This window comes from Spermophilus citellus (genome assembly GCF_964194105.1).
Source record: "Spermophilus citellus genome assembly, chromosome: X".
Classification (NCBI taxonomy): Eukaryota; Metazoa; Chordata; class Mammalia; order Rodentia; family Sciuridae; genus Spermophilus; species Spermophilus citellus.
The window spans coordinates 84,246,994-84,261,768 of record NC_138190.1 but is presented as its reverse complement, the minus strand read 5'-3'; the positions used below and the strand labels follow the sequence as shown (position 1 = coordinate 84,261,768).

Below are 14,775 nucleotides of genomic sequence, written 5' to 3'. Positions count from 1 at the left end.
CACATTTCTCATTATGTTGCTAGATTTGTCTATTTGTCCCTATAATTCTTTTTTTTCCTCTCCCTATAATTCTGTCAATATGTAGTTTATCTTTATTTTGGGGTTATTTATTAATATTAGTAGAAATTTATATTTTTTAATATTCCAGATGAATTTAATATTTACTTAATCAATGTCTTTCTCCCCCCAATTCCTATAATGCTTTTTTCCCCTTTAAATCCACTTTGCTGGATATTAATATGATTATTCCAACTTTTCATATTTGACACTTATAACTTTCTCCATCCTTTTAATTTCCAAATTTTTGGAATCTATATTTAGGTCTCTTGTTGGCATAGTCTTGATTTTTATTCCTATGCTGCCTATCTGACAGTCTCTCTTTTACTGAGCAGGATGAATGCTGCTAAAAAGAGTCTGTTTCTTCTTTCTGAAATGTAGAATTTTAAAAGCTCCTTTAGTTTACATCTGTAGTAATTTTTTTAGTTTTATATATATGAAAATAACTTCAAAATGTTTTTATTAGTACATTAATTAAAAATAATAGTGGGGTTCATTTTCATGTAGTCATACATGTCTTATAATGTAATTTGTTCCATTTCAATCCCCAATGCTTTCACTTTCCCTCCCCTCCTCCTTCCCCGATTCCTCTTCCTCTACTCGATGCTCTTCCATCTATGCTATTTACAGATATGACTTTAATCACAGTAAATTTCACTTTCATGTGTATGTGTAAAGCACCAATTAACCAATAACTGGCTAGAGTTATTGGCCAAATTATATTGTGTGCATGTACAAATATGTAACAAATCCCATCATTATGTATAACTAATGCACCAATAAAAAGTGGAGAAAAAGAACAATAAATAGAAAATCTCTTCTTTTCATTTTGTCTTGAGTGAAATTTTACTAGGTAAACAGGTCTAAGGTGGTAGAACTTTTCAATATTTTAAAGATTTTCAGCTTTTAAGATTTTATTCCATTGATTTTTTTTTCTGTTGAAAAAATTGGAAGTCAACCTGATTTGTCATTTCTTTATAAGTGATATCTCTTTTCCTTTTGGGATGTTTTTAAGATAGTTTTATCTTTGGTCTTCTGCATTTTTACTACACTGAATCTTAGATGTTGGTTTCTTCTTATTTATCTAGCTTAATACAGGTGTAACCATTTTAAGTGAACAATATTCAACCATTTTTGACATAAGCTCCATATGGGTCAACTAAATCAATTGTATTTCTTCTATCTGTGAATTTATGGAAAATTCCATTGTGGAAAATTGTCAACAAATATATTTACAAGTATTTTTTGCATTGTCTTCCCTCTCACCTTTTGGAATCCAAATAAATGTTTAAAATTTAGCATTCTCTTTTCCATATCTTCTACTCTGTCTTTCATATTTCCTATCTCCTTGTCTTCTGGTTGCATTCTTGGTTCTTTATTAAGATCTGAGTTCCAGTTTATTAATTATTTTCACCTGTGATTAATCTGCACTTTGATACATTCATGCTTTGATTTCCTATTTTTGTCTTTCATTTTAGGAATTCTGCTCCTCAATTTTCCTTTCCTTTTTTTTTTTCTTTTCTTTCTTTTTTTTTTTTTTTTTTGCAGTGCTTGGGATTTAACCCAGGGGCCTGTGCATGCTAGCCAAATGCTCTACTACTGGGCTGGGGATGTGGCTCAAGCGGTAGTGCGCTCGCCTGGCATGCGCGCCGCCCAGGTTCGATCCTCAGCACCACATACCAACAAAGATGTTGTGTCCACCGAGAACTAAAAAAAAAAAAAATTAAAATTTCTCTCTCTCTGTCTCTCTCCTCTCTCACTCTGTCTTTAAAACAAAAACAAAAACAAAAAAAACAAATGCTCTACTACTGAGCTATACCCCCAGCTCTTATGTATAATTTTTGATAGTTCCTTTTATATGTTCATTTTTTGAATCTTTCTGCTTCTTTAAATCATTCATATTATAAATATTTTACATTCTTTCTGTTCATTCTAACAAATATTCATAATGGTCTGATATTGCCATTTTTTTATTACTGCTGATTCACCTTAGTGTTTTGTTTCCTTCTGCAATGCTTGAGAATTTATATCTGACTCAATTTAGTTTGAATCTCAAATTAAGAATGCTTTTCTTCTGGAATTGTTTGTGTCTGCTCATTCCCAAAGCCCTATAAACATGGGAGCATTTTGTTCTTTTCAGGGGGTTCTCCTTTAATAATACAGATGGTATCTAGTTATCCTGGCCCAAGGGTTTTTTTTTTTAATTTAATTTTTATTGTAGTCTTTTATTGCTCAAAACTTTGATTTCAGTTCATTGTTTGTATAACACATGTATGGGTATATTTGGTGATGGGGTGTTTACCATGGTGTCTCTTTTCCTTCTTTCTCATCGGTGCAATGAAAATTATGTTCATGCATTACCTAGTTTTTTGGTATTAACAGGAGGTCCCATCACAGTACCCATTCTATCATACTACTGGAAGTAGGTGTTCTCAAATTTATGTTTCCTAAATATGTCATCTTATGAATGGAAGCGAGAGTGTTGTGTAAATTGCACAGTAACTAATTTCAGAATATGTTCTGTGTATTTCCAAACAAACTTGTCCTCCTCCTATTTCAGGTCAAAGTAGGGATAAGGAGAGTGTGTCATGTCCCCCAGGACCAGAGGTCCTTCAATCAATTGAAACTAAGAAGAAAGTTCGGTGGTTTTCTTAATCACTTTGTCCCTCTTCCTGTGTCATTGCCTGATTCAAAGAAACTATATTGTTTTCTCTCATGTTGCCATGTGCTACTCTTACAGAACTTAATGGTAAGGAACAGGGACAGAATTAAAAGATCACTGGGAATTGACCTGAAGCTTAGTAGCTTTCTTAGTAGTACTTTATGAAAATAGATACAGGTTAAGCATCCTTAATCTAAAAGTTTGAAATCATAAATGTGCCAGAATCTGAAACTTTTTGAGCATCTTCATGATGCCACAAGTGGAAAGTTCCACACCTGAATTCATTTAACAAATTGCAAAATACAAATGCACTAAAAATATTGTATAAAATTATATTCGGGCTGTGTATATAGGCTCATGGATTTTTGTGTTTAAATTTGGGTCTCATCCCTAAGATATTATATTTTGCAAATATTTAATAATAGGAAAAAATCTAAAATCTGAAAACCTTCTATCCCCAAGCATTTCAGAAAAGGTATACTTAAACTATATTTAATCTCATTCCTCTTTTTTCATTAAATCCCTGTATTTCTTTCCTATTCAAACAGTTTATAAATATGTATTTGGGGTTTGTTTATCTAAGAGAAAAGACATTTAAATGTTTCATTTATCGTATACTATTATAAAATTTCAGAATGAGATGCTAGACAAAGACCATTTTTCCCCAAAGATGGTTTTAGCATTCCTAAGACTGCTATTTTATCAGAACTCTCATCTTTTAATGCTTTGTAGCACCTGGGTCAGTATTGTACATGTGGTTCAGAATTAAAGGTTGTTATAAAAATTAGACCTCATCTTATTCATTTTAAGTATACTTTTAAGGAGCAATGTAATTAAATGTGTATATAATGGGAAAAAAAGACTTTTTCTGTTAAGTTTGAAGTATTATGTTAAACTTTTAAGTATTTATTTGTTAATTAAGGAAACACTGATTTCTTTCTACATATTATACATATAAGACTATATGTGAATTATATGCATTTATTTGGCCTAAGGATATTAACTTTTAATTTTATATTGGGTTTTCTACATAATGCTTTATAATTCCATATAAATATTGCTGTTTATATCCTGACGTGGTAACACTACCATTATCTATACATCATAGGCTACACATTTTATCACCAGGTTATCAGAATAAGGTGTCACCTGTTTTATGATTTCTAACCATCATTCTGTATTCTGTTTTAATATAAGCTTCTTAAGCATTTCTCACAGCCAGTTACAGTGTGTTCTCATCAAGGCTACTGTTATAAATGGGATGCATGCATATTTATGTGAAGGATTCAAAGGCATTTGTAAGTCATATCCTGCATTCTAAATGAATTCTGCTTAAGCAGTATAACATTTTAACTACTAGAGATAACTTTCATGAATAAACACCTTTTGAGGCTTTTATCATTTTAAATAGGTACTGTTTTTAAGCAAAGAAAATGAAGCTTATTTATTGCATTACCTAGTACCCATTAATATGTCAGCATATATAAACAGGACCATACTGGAAGAAAAGTCATCAAAATCTGTATATTTTTCTAGTCTAGCAATCTTTAGAACTTCCCTTAGTATATACATTAGCTAGTTAATATTTTTTTTCTGGCCTACTGGACAGGATATGTATGTAATATATAGGATTTTAAATTATCTTCCAAATAGAAGTCCTTTTTGAGCCCTGACCTGATTAATTTATTTCTGTTATCTCTGTGGTTGACAACATAGTGCCCTTTAGAGCTGACTTAGTTCAGAATACATTTTATATATTGTGTTGTGTTTTTATAATGTGAAAAATGGAGCAGTAGTAGTGGAAGCAAATAAACTTTACTTGTTTTTTTTTTTGTTTGTTTGTTTTGTTTTTAATAAGTAGACCTAGACTGCTCAGAGGTTGTTACTTTTGTTTAAAAAAAAAAAAAAAGGTCACTCCACTATTAACTGTGAAATTCAATCTTTCATGGCCTAGATTTGATCTGTTATTTTTCTTAATGTGGTAAGATTATTAAAAAATGAAAGATGAGAATTTTAGCATGTAGCATAAATTTTATATACACATGCACACACAAGTAATCACCACCAAATACCTTTTACCAAGTGGTTGGGCTTAAACTACGTTTCACTGTTTAATATATATGGAAAAGTAAATAGTTTCCAAATAGTACCTAAAGAAAATTTCCGAATACCTCAGGAAGTTGTGGAACACAAGGTAATCTCTAATTCAAGCTTCTCAAAAGAGAAAAAAGAAAGATCAAAAGTCCAAAATACATAAATGGATTTATGTGTCTTTAATATAGCTTACTCAAGATTATAAGAACAGCATGGAAGGAATAAGCAAGGAATCTTCCATTTGATGTATTTCATCGGTGATGACAGAAGGAGCTATGCCCAAACGGGGATACATAGATGCTACTATGATTTAGTTATAATGATGGGATTTGTGTTTTTTTAATATAGAGTAAGATGTTTTATATCGTGTCCTTTTCCTCTGCTTTTTAAAACCACCTTCTTCAGTCCAAAGTGCAGTATCAGAAAACCAATATATTTTACTGAATGTTTGGCAGTCTCTTTTGGAGAAAACAGTGTAGAAAAAATCTTTGGACCAAAGTAATCTGATTATTTTATGATAACCAGTATTTTTTGTCCTTCAGGGAATTTTCAGAAACCTAAGAGACTTTCATTAACCTGAATCAACCTATTAGAAAATCAAGGGAGGTTTGTTACCTTGTTGAAAAAAGTTAAAGTTTATGTGTTTAATTGTATGTGTAGTTGGAAAAAAAAATTGATGGAGTTTTGGTATCTATCCCAATGTCTTTGTCCATCTACATCAACAAGATGGAGTTAGATTTCTTTTTTCCCCCCAGAAGCATTCTCCTTAATCTCTTTTCTTGCAAAAATCAACCTACTATTCTGGTAGTAATACAAATAAAATAAGTTGGAAGAACCCTTTTGTGTTTTTTTCACTGGTTGTCTAACTTTACAAATGAAGAAGTAAAAAAAAAAAAAAGAGACTGGGGATAGAAATCAAATTTCCTGATACACATATTGTATAATTCACCTATTAAACAATTTTTAAAAACTTTTTCTGAAAAAAATAATGGAGATAATTGACAAAATATTATTAATCTGTATTTTGTTTTATTTATGATATGCCAGGTTTTAAGAATTTAATTTGCTATGATTTCTTAACAGTGATACATATTTACTCTCTAGAAAAATTGGAAAGGATAAGGCCTATTCCTACCATGTTTGAACACCATGTTCAAATTCTGTACCTGATAGGAAATACCAGTTTAGATGAATAATGAAATTCTTTTAACTTTCAACATTTTATATAGTTAATAAGGGTGAAAGGAAAAACAGACCATGAACATATCAGTCTTCCTACCACTATACCTTGAATTTTTGAATTTAATAAGCATAAATAAGCCCATGAGCAGTTAGATTTTATAGACTATGAAGATTAATGTATATTGATCTGTTTCTTGACTTTGATTCCATTGGTTTCCTCCCACAGTGTCATAGAACCACATGATATAACTGAAAGTAGATGTAGAAACTGAACCTTATCTAATTGGTAGATTCAGATAGTCCAAACATGAGTGTTGTTAAAGCTTGTTTATTGAATCTCAGCACTGTTGTTTTGCATCACTGCAGCTGAGAGTTGCATTGAAATATCCAAAGGCTTTTAATATAGGGTCCACTGGTCCCTGGAATTTCTATGTAAAATGTTATATATGACTTTATAAAAGAAGTCCATATTTTCACAGGCATCCATGACTTAAAAACATCAATTGAGAGTTATTATTTGAATTTTCATTATTTAAGAAAAATCTACTCCTTAAGATGTTATAAAAAGGAGAGCTCTGAAGTAATGAATACAAGAGTGGTTTTGGGATCGAAGTCCTAGGATGGGTGGAGAATATAGGCCAAACTTGGGAACTGTTGCTATTGAAACTATAATTTGTAGGCACCTCTTCAAATAGTATGCAAGTAGATATCTATATGCCCTAGTCATGGGGAGGAAAAGTAATAAATATACTCTAATGAATAAGAATATACTTTAGAGCCAGACCAATAGGGTCAAATTATGGATCTCTTGTTTATTGGCTATGTATCCTTGGGCAAGTTATTTAACCTCTCTGTGCTTCCCATTTTTCACGAGGATAAGTATAATACTTATCCTCATTGATAAGTGAGGATTAAAATGAATTTATATTTCGAAAGAGTCTGCAATAGTGCTTGTCTTTGTGTTAGCTGTTATTAGTATTATTTGTGTTACTGTATTTATTTCAATTGTCACTGTTACTGCTTTTATAGAATGTCACCAGAGCAATATGAGACTGAGTTAAAGACAGCTAGATTATCTAATTTAGGGGTCAAGATTTTTTTTTCCATAAAGTGTCAGATAGTAAGTAGTTTAGGCTTTATAGGCTGTGTATTCACCCTTGGAACTCTTTGTATCCAAAGATAATATGTGACTTTATTCCAAAATACTCTGTTTAAAAACCTAAATGGCAAGTTTTATGGCCCTGGTTCCATCAGTTGAATGTTTTTTTTTCTTTTTTGCATGAAAATATAACCAAAAAACAATAATAGGATTTATACAGGAATGTCTCAGTGCAATATGTAGTATAAATTAATTATATACTAAGTATTTGATGGGTAAATCCATGAGTAGCATGTTGATTATGTGTAATTAAAAGTTGCATGGTAAAGAAATGGTAGAGCAGTATGTCTCAAACATTCATGGGTGTCAGAAATTAACACATGAATTACTGAGCTCTCTCCCCAGAATTCTGCACTTGTAAATCTGGAGTGGGGCATAAAAATTTGCATTTCTAACAAGTGCCCAGGTGTTTCTGATCTAAGGAACACTGCTATCGAGAAAGCAACCAGGGGAATTGTTTTAAGTCCAATCCTAATTAACAAGAAAAAACAAACAAACCAGATTTGATTAAATTAAAATAACCAAAAACTTACACAGAAGTATCTGTGTCATTTCTTGTCAATGTGATTTTTTCATTTCTTTGCATTTAATTCAACAGATAATTTTAAAGGCATCTATTTTATGCCTAAATTGTTTCTAAGTTTAGTGTGTGTGTGTGTGTGTGTGTGTGTGTGTGTGTGTGTGTGTGTGTGTGTAACGAATATGTCAGTTTGACGTCATTGTCATGAAGTGTTAAATTTAGTTGAGGAAAGAAACACGGAGAGAATAAGAATACTTTATCAGGTTCAAAACCATGTAACAATGGTATGAATGACACCAGTACTCAGCAATGATTTGTAAGGGCCCAAGGAGATAACATGAAGTTAATTCAATCTAAGTGGATAGCTACACCTTGGTGAAGCTATAGGAATCCCATTTTGCTGTTAACCCATCCATTTTTCAGAAAAGAACCAACAGTTCGGGCTCTACTCTGAGCCAATAGCCACCAGTGATTTGTCCCTACCTGTCATTTAGCATAGTGTATTTATGTGAGGTACACACAGTTGTTTTAGAGGTTGTTTTCTTTTGTGTTTGTGTGTGACTGGTTTTTGTTTTTGGTGATACTGGGGATTGGATCAAGGGTTAAGCACACTGAACTACATCCCCAGTCCTGTTATTATCATCATTATCATCATCATCTTCATCACCATAATTGTTTTGAGACAGGTTCTCACTAAGTTTTCCAGGCTTTCCTTGAACTTGCGGTCTTTCTGCCTTAGCCTTCCTAATCACAAGGATTACAGGCCTGCACCACCACCTTGGTTTATGCTAGAGATTCTCAATCTTGTTATTGACAATTTTGGCAGGATTCTTTTTTGTGTTTGGAGAAGGGCTGTCTTGTGCTTTAAGAATGTTTAGTATTATTGGCCTCTACTCACCATATGCCACTACCTTCACCCACCTACTTGTGACAAAGATATCTCCAGACACTGCTAAATGTCCTGTTGAGGCAAAACCATTCCTGCTTAAGAAATATTGGTTTAGTCCAACTTGGTATATTGGATCCTTGTAGTTTCCATAATAGTATAACAAACATGGGTCATTTTTCTCCTTAACAAAAGCTCCTGAACAAGTTAAATGTTGAAAGTCAGAGAGAATAAAAGTTTCTTGCAGTCCTTTTTTATGATATTTTACTCAATTTTTGATTCTGTAATCTGGAGCAATCTAAAAATTATTTAAGGGTCTGAGCAGTCTAAAATACCTTAGCATTTGAGTCAGTGGAATAATTCATGAAGGTCATTTAGCAAAGTCCCTGGTATGTAGCAGATGCTAAGTAGCCACTAAAAAGCAAATTACTGAGTAACATCATGTTATGACTTCAGGATAAAAATAAAATACCAAGGAAAAAAATACTCCCCACCCAGTTTTATATTGAAATACAAGCCTTATTCCCCAAACTTGAATTTTACTTCTAGTGTTAACTATTGGTAAGTTGCTTTGTCGTATCTTCCCACCTTTTCATATATATACTTAAACATACTTTAAAACTATAAATGGCCAAACAATCTAGCATATAGACATATATACTTGTACATACCATAATTTAACCGTTTTCTTCTATCGGTTCAACATTGAAAATTAAAATTGCCTTTATTATGAAAGACATAATTTCACATTCAGCACTTTTACTTATGCAGCACTTTTAGAAAATAACTTGTTATAAGAATTAACTTAAATTCCATTACTTATTAACAATACCAGGTTGAACATTTTAGTATATTTTCTTCTACTTTTTTCAACACAAATCTTATGTGTACACATGTATATGCACATAATTATAATCCTCTTTTTATTTTATTTTTATTTTTTTTATTTTTTTATTTTAAAGAGAGAGTGAGAGAGGAGAGAGAGAGAGAAGAGAGAGAGAGAGAATTTTTAATATTTATTTTTATTTTTATTTTTTTTAGTTCTCGGCGGACACAACATCTTTGTTGGTATGTGGTGCTGAGGATCGAACCCGGGCCGCACGCATGCCAGGCGAGCGCGCTACCGCTTGAGCCACATCCCCAGCCCTATAATCCTCTTTTAAAAAAATATTTGACCACCATCAAATATAACATAAGGAGATCTATAAACAATTTTTTTATTTTTTTTATTGGTTGTTCAAAACATTACAAAGCTCATGACATATCATCTTTCATACATTTGATTCAAGTAGGGTTATGAACTCCCATTTTTACCCCAAATACAAATTGCAGGATCACATCGGCTACACATTCACATTTTTACATAATGCCATATTAGTGTCTGTTGTATTCTGCTACCTTTCCTATCCCCTACTATCCCCCCTCCCTTCCCCTCCCATCTTCCCTCTCTACCTCATCTGCTGTTGTTCAATTCTCTCCCTTGTTCCCCCCCCTTCCCCTCACAACCTCTTATATGTAATTTTGTGTAACATTGAAGGTCTCCTTCCATTTCCATACAATTTCCCTTCTCTCTCCCTTTCCCACCACTCGTCTCTGTTTAATGTTAATCTTTTCCTCTTGCTCTTCCTCCCTGCTCTGTTCTTAATTGCTCTCCTTATATCAAATAAGACATTTGGCATTTGTTTTTTAAGGATTGGCTAGCTTCACTTAGCATAATCTGCTCTAATGCCATCCATTTCCCTGCAAATGCCATGATTTTGTTGTTTTTTGGTGCTGCGTAATACTCCATTGTGTATAAATGCCACATTTTTTTTTATCCATTCATCTATTGAAGGGCATCTAGGTTGGTTCCACAGTCTAGCTATTGTGAATTGTGCTGCTATGATCATTGATGTGGCAGTATCCCTATAATACACTCTTTTAAGGTCTTTGGGGAATAGTCCAAGAAGGGGAATAGCTGGGTCAAATGGTGGTTCCTTTCCCAGGAATCTCCATACTGCTTTCCAAATTGGCCGCACCAATTTGCAGTCCCACCAGCAATGTACAAGTGTACCCTTTTCCCCACATCCTCGCCAACACTTATTGTTGTTTGACTTCATAATGGCTGCCAGTCTTACTGGAGTGAGGTGGTATCTTAGGGTGGTTTTGATGTGCATTTCTCTGACTGCTAGAGATGGTGAGCATTTTTTCATGTACTTGTTGATTGATTGTATGTCCTCCTCTGAGAAGTGTCTGTTTAGGTCCTTGGCCCATTTGTTGATTGGGTTATTTGTTATCTTATTGTCTAATTTTTTGAGTTCTTTGTATATTCTGGATATTAGGGCTCTATCTGAAGTGTGAGGAGTAAAAATTTGTTCCCAGGATGGAGGTTCCCTATTTACCTCTCTTATTGTTTCTCTTGCTGAGAAAAAACTTTTTAGTTTAAGTAAGTCCCATTTGTTTATTCTTGTTATTAACTCTTGGGCTATGGGTGTCCTATTAAGGAATTTGGAGCCCTACCCCACAATATGTAGATCGGAGCCAACTTTTTCTTCTATCAGGCACAGAGTCTCTGATTTGATATCAAGCTCTTTGATCCATTTTGAGTTAACTTTTGTGCATGGCGAGAGAAAGGGGTTCAGCTTCATTTTGTTGTATATGGATTGCCAGTTATAAACAAATTTTTGAGGTACTGGGTATTGAACCCAGGGACACGCTGTCACTGAGCTCAATCCCTAGCCCTTTTGTTTCCTTATTTTGAGACAGGGTCTCACTATGTTGTCCAGGATTTTCTTGAACTTAGGATCTTCCTCACTCAGCCTCCCAAATTGCTGGGATTATAGAAGTCTGACACCAGGTCCGCCTTATAGCTGTCATTTAACAAATACATCTTAGCTTAAAATAAAACAGCAGTAGAAAGCTCGGTATAGTAAGAGGAGTTCTTCAAATTCACGATTCTTAACCTGATATCCAGTGTCTGTAATCAGTCACTGGGATTTCAGGAATTTGAGGTAAATGCCTTGAAATTGCATGCCAAAATTTGTGTTACATTTTTATGGGGTTCATAACTTCAGTAGCTCTAGAGCTCTATGACCCCCACTACCCACACTCCCAGAAAAGAAAAAAAAAAATGGGAAGCCTTAAGATATACTATCTCAATTGAAAACTGTACTTATTAAATTAGAAGAGCAATGTGAATTTGATTAATGAAAAACTTGTGTCCCTAAAGCTGAGGACTGTTATTTGTATGAACTGTAGAATTCTGGAATGTAAAGTAAGGACAGCAGCATACCTCATTTTTTGAATCATTTGTATATGATTTTAAAGGCAGTCTTCTCTCTAGTTAATAGTTTATATTGGCATAGAGATGATACATAAAATATAGAGGGTAAGCATGATTATGTTTATATGATCATTTGTTTGTTTTCCCTTGAGGAGAGAGTGTTGCCTAGGATAAACAGCAGGGTGGTGAGACAATCCATCATTTTGAAACCTGTTCTGTGGTGATGGATGGATAGATTGGTAAAGTAACTCAATAATCTTCAATTTTTTCCAGGTTATTCACAGATCAGTGAGCATTGTCGTTAATAAAGCAGTGGAATGCTTTTGTGTCCTTGCCTGCATTATTATTCAGGTTTTGACAGGAAAAGACTTTTAATTTGGGAATAACCTCTTATTAAAACTTACATTTAAGTGTATGGTGTTGAGGATTTATTGTGACTCTTAGAAGTATATGAGAATTACACTGGCTGCACAAATTATAGAGATGCAGTTTCAAATTTAGCAGCAGCCCTCTTCATTGTTAATTCAGATATTATGATATTTTAATAGGTAGGTAAACTCCCCTACTCCAGTTTTCCTACCATGTTATGTATGTACTACTCCAGATCTTAAAATAGTTACAAGAATTTTTGTTAGAATGGAAGGTAGCTGGCTCCTTATGGAGCAAGGCTGATAATTGAAATAATGCCAGTGTTTGGGGGCTGAAATTTAAGTTTGATTGACCTGAAAGGTTATATTATATTATTGCACAGATTAACATTTTATAGATCATTCAAAACAATTTTTGCCAAGTGTCTTTGGAACCAATATATTATTGTGCAGTTGTGATAGAAATAATATTTGGAATGTGCTTATTTTTAAGCTAAATTGAATATTGTCATTAAAAATCATAAAGAAAAAACAAATTTTTATTTAAATAAATAAATAAAGACAGGCAGATACAAAGATTCCATGCTTTACTTGCCAGCAGTTTAAGTGTGTGTTAGAGAGCTGGATTTCCGTGTGTTCTTTACTGTTCCCCCATTTAAATTTGTTTTTATTCTCAATTCATATAATTTTAACAAAGCTATTTATTTGTAATTCCTCCTCAGTTTGCTTTCTGTTTTAGAAAGGAAAGATAACTAAGTCTTCATAAAATTAGAAGGTGTTTTTGTGTTCAAAAAGTAGCAGTGTCAGAATTGCACTCTAATTCTGGCTTTTATGTTATTATTTGCATGGACGTGAATATGTTATTTAAATTATTACAGTCTCAGTGGTCTTATCTTTATTATGGAAAGGGTAATCATTTACTCTTACTCCCACCCTGGGATACTTTAGGACTCAAATGTAGTGAAGTAAGGAAAGTGCCAACACCAGGGTCAAGTATTATTATATAAAAAAGTTACATGATTTCACAGTCATGGTATTTAGAATGAGTGTTTTGGTGATTTATGAGAGATTAACATATATATTATAGGCTATTCATTCAGTTTGTATTAACTTGATCTTGCATTAAAATCTAATTATGTAATTAAATTGCATGGTAATTTGTCCATCGATGCATACGCTTGCTATATAAAATGTAGTCACCTTGTCTCTCCTGTTAACTCCTAGTACATAACTATCTACAAAATGGGCACCTCATAAGTTTTTCTTACTATTAAATTCCATATAGTTTACTCATATACAGCTAGTAACTTAGAACATTGACCATCAAATACTATATGCTTAATGAAATTATTTAAATTGAATTACAAATAGTCATGGGATAAGAGTAAATACCATAAGAGAGAAATTGTAGTATTATTTTATATACTACGGAATAAATTATTAAAGGGAATTCTGTCAGGACTAAACTAATTCATGTAGCTTTTAGCCATTCCTTTTCCCTAGTTGTACTCTTTCATGCCATGTCATCTCCCTTCTCTATAAATTAGGCAGTAGACTTACATTTGTCTAATATAATGAAATAGGATAAAAGTTTTACCAAGTAGCATCCTTCTATGATAAAAATTCAATTTTAATCTCGCTAATTTGGAATTCCTCACTGTTTCAATGCTTTGGCTTTGTACTCTGTATCTAATCTGCTTACTAAACAAATGAACAACATGATCAGGAAAGCACATTATCTTTTTATACCAACTCAAGAAACCAAACTAATTCCAACTATTTTTTTAAAGTGACCCCTGTAATCTTTAGTTAATGAATGTATGTTTGGCAATACTTGAAAATTATAAGCATGTATTTTATGGTATGTACTTAGACTGATACCTTTTGGTTATTTCATATAAATTAGATTTTACCACACATGTGCACATACCTTTGTAAATAGCTCTATCTTTCAAACTTGTTGCATTCCCAGCTGGATTTTTTGAAAACAAAATTTAACTCTTAGTGCAGCTGTTTTTTTCTTTCTTTATTTTTTTATCTCTTGGCACTACTAAAATCTGAAAATATTCTTCTCTAAATTCTTAGTTTTAAATTGTGGTCCCTTACACATAAACCCACAATTTTTTGGTGCGTTTAAGAGGAAATTAACTCTCAAATAACCTCTTTTGAATAGTAGAGTTATTACATTTATTTAGTGAATTATTAATGTTGATCCTAACTTTATGTTTTAACTACTTAGTTCATAGGGTTGTTATAAAGATTAAGGGAATTGATATTTGCAAAGTTCTTAGAGCATTACCTGGCACTGAGTACACACTGTATGAATCATTGTTCATTAAAATAATTTGGTAACTGTGTGAAATTGGAAATGTGTGAATTCAGATTCTTAGGTATGATAGAATGAACTAAATGAATTGAGGGCCAAACTTCTTATTAGGGTGTTTCTACCTTCTGTGATGTTTTCAAAATCAACATTTAACCTGTCAGGCTATAGTGGTCCTATGACAGAGGTGGATATACAAATATCAGAACCCGCTGCTCTCAGATCTACAGTAACACCTACTACATGGCTGGAATTAACTTTC

General features: G+C 32.8%; 1 protein-coding gene across 5 annotated transcripts in view; it reads left to right on the top strand.

The window, feature by feature from the left end:
• Nucleotides 1–14,775, top strand: part of CHM (CHM Rab escort protein) — a 167,604-nt gene that overhangs the window by 84,471 nt on the left and 68,358 nt on the right. The window contains exon 9 of one of the 5 annotated variants that reach the window (XM_081276415.1): nucleotides 2,618–2,744. The exons of the other annotated variants lie outside the window; for them this stretch is intronic. Coding sequence (XP_081132541.1) covers nucleotides 2,618–2,627 — 10 coding nt within the window. The 3' untranslated portion in view covers nucleotides 2,628–2,744. Of the gene's footprint in view, nucleotides 1–2,617; nucleotides 2,745–14,775 lie in introns of those variants that run through there. 5 annotated transcript variants of the gene reach the window in all.